Source organism: Austrofundulus limnaeus, unplaced genomic scaffold (assembly GCF_001266775.1).
Source record: "Austrofundulus limnaeus strain Quisiro unplaced genomic scaffold, Austrofundulus_limnaeus-1.0 Scaffold2135, whole genome shotgun sequence".
Classification (NCBI taxonomy): Eukaryota; Metazoa; Chordata; class Actinopteri; order Cyprinodontiformes; family Rivulidae; genus Austrofundulus; species Austrofundulus limnaeus.
This window is the reverse complement of record NW_013954537.1, coordinates 34,817-36,206: the sequence shown is the minus strand read 5'-3', so window position 1 is coordinate 36,206 and position 1,390 is coordinate 34,817. Positions and strand designations below refer to the sequence as shown.

Genomic DNA, 1,390 nt, shown 5'->3' with positions numbered 1-1,390 from the left:
GATCCAGTTGTGCTTGCTGTAAATCAAATAGTTGCTTTGTCGGCGCTGTGAGCTGGTGCCCCTTTTGGACGCCATCTTTGCTCGTCTGCTTGCTAACAGATGCTAACAGCAGGTAGGATGGACGGGGCTCACTCTAGTGTTATTTAACTCTATGGGTTTGAGAAACGGTTGATGTAACGGTTCAGAAAGGAGCGTACCAGGATGAAATCATAATAAAATGCCAATACTTTGTCATTAGCCTCAGTCAGACTAGCCGTTAGCTCATCAGTCTGGTCAGAATAAATTTCTCCCAATTGAAGCTGTTCAACAACAAGTGAAATATTATTTGTTCATGACTTTCCAACAGACTCCCACTTCAAGTTATACAACGAATGTTTTATATTTTTATTGAAGTTCAGCTGATCTGCTTCATTTGAAGATGAGGAATAAATGTGCAGAAGACAAACAAAAATTTTTGCACTGCATCTTGCAGGGGACTCCTTACAAGGGTGAAAAATGTCAAGGCACTCCCTCATAAACCCCATGTTGTTTAAAAATTATTTACTCTTAGTCATTTTAACCCCTAAATGCCATGGGAATATTAATTTTTGTTGGGTTTAATATGTTTCTTTTACTAGTGCATTGTTCCCCATATTCATTTTTTAAATAAAAAACAAATTAACATTTTTTTTTATTATTATTTGAGGACCCCCATGATATGGCTCGTGGACTCCTTGGGCTCCTGGGACCCCAGTTTGAGAACCTCTGATCTAGGAAGAAGCCATCAAGTGCAGATACAATGTATTTCCTCATCTTAATGTCTGTTTTTATTCGATTTGTACAAAGTCCAAAACAGAAGAGCACCTTTAAAGTGTTCATTTCAGAAATGATTGAAAACAGGTCTGAAGATGTGCGGAGGAAAAATCAACCTGAAACACTTATGAGCTTTAAAAACAGATTAATATTGATCGTCTCTTACGCTCCTCTTTCTGTAAACAAATAGTTTTCAGAAGAAAACGCTAAGTGCATTGATCTCAGGATGGTTCATTGTGGTTAAGAATAATAAAAACGCACTTTGTTGACAGCCACGAACAAAAGAGGCAAATAAAAGCATTAATAATGTGTTCTTACATGAAATGTGAAGAAAAACATCTATTTTCAAACCTTCATGAATAAAATCCTGCAAAAACAAATAAGTTTTTCCCATGAATGTAATTTCCCCGTTAGATTGGAGTCGCCCACTCGGACTCTGACCATGGAGGCTCCCAGAGGGGTGGAGGTGAGCGCTGCAAAGGGACCACTGAAGATCAGCAGCAGGAAGGACCTGCAGCTGGACTCCACAGAGGGAGAGGTGAGAAGAATTCAGGTTGCACTGGGATGGAGAAGATCCACATGGTTTGTTTGTATTTTC

The 1,390-nt window shown here is 39.1% G+C and overlaps 1 protein-coding gene across 1 annotated transcript in view; it reads left to right on the top strand.

Annotated features, from left to right (window-relative positions):
- Window positions 1-1,206: 1,206 nt before the first annotated feature.
- Window positions 1,207-1,390, top strand: part of LOC106537111 (zeta-sarcoglycan) — a gene marked incomplete at its 5' end in the record, with an annotated part of 3,301 nt that continues 3,117 nt past the window's right edge. Inside the window, 1 exon segment of the mRNA XM_014034480.1 lies at window positions 1,207-1,330. Within this exon segment, the coding sequence (XP_013889934.1) occupies window positions 1,207-1,330 (124 nt within the window).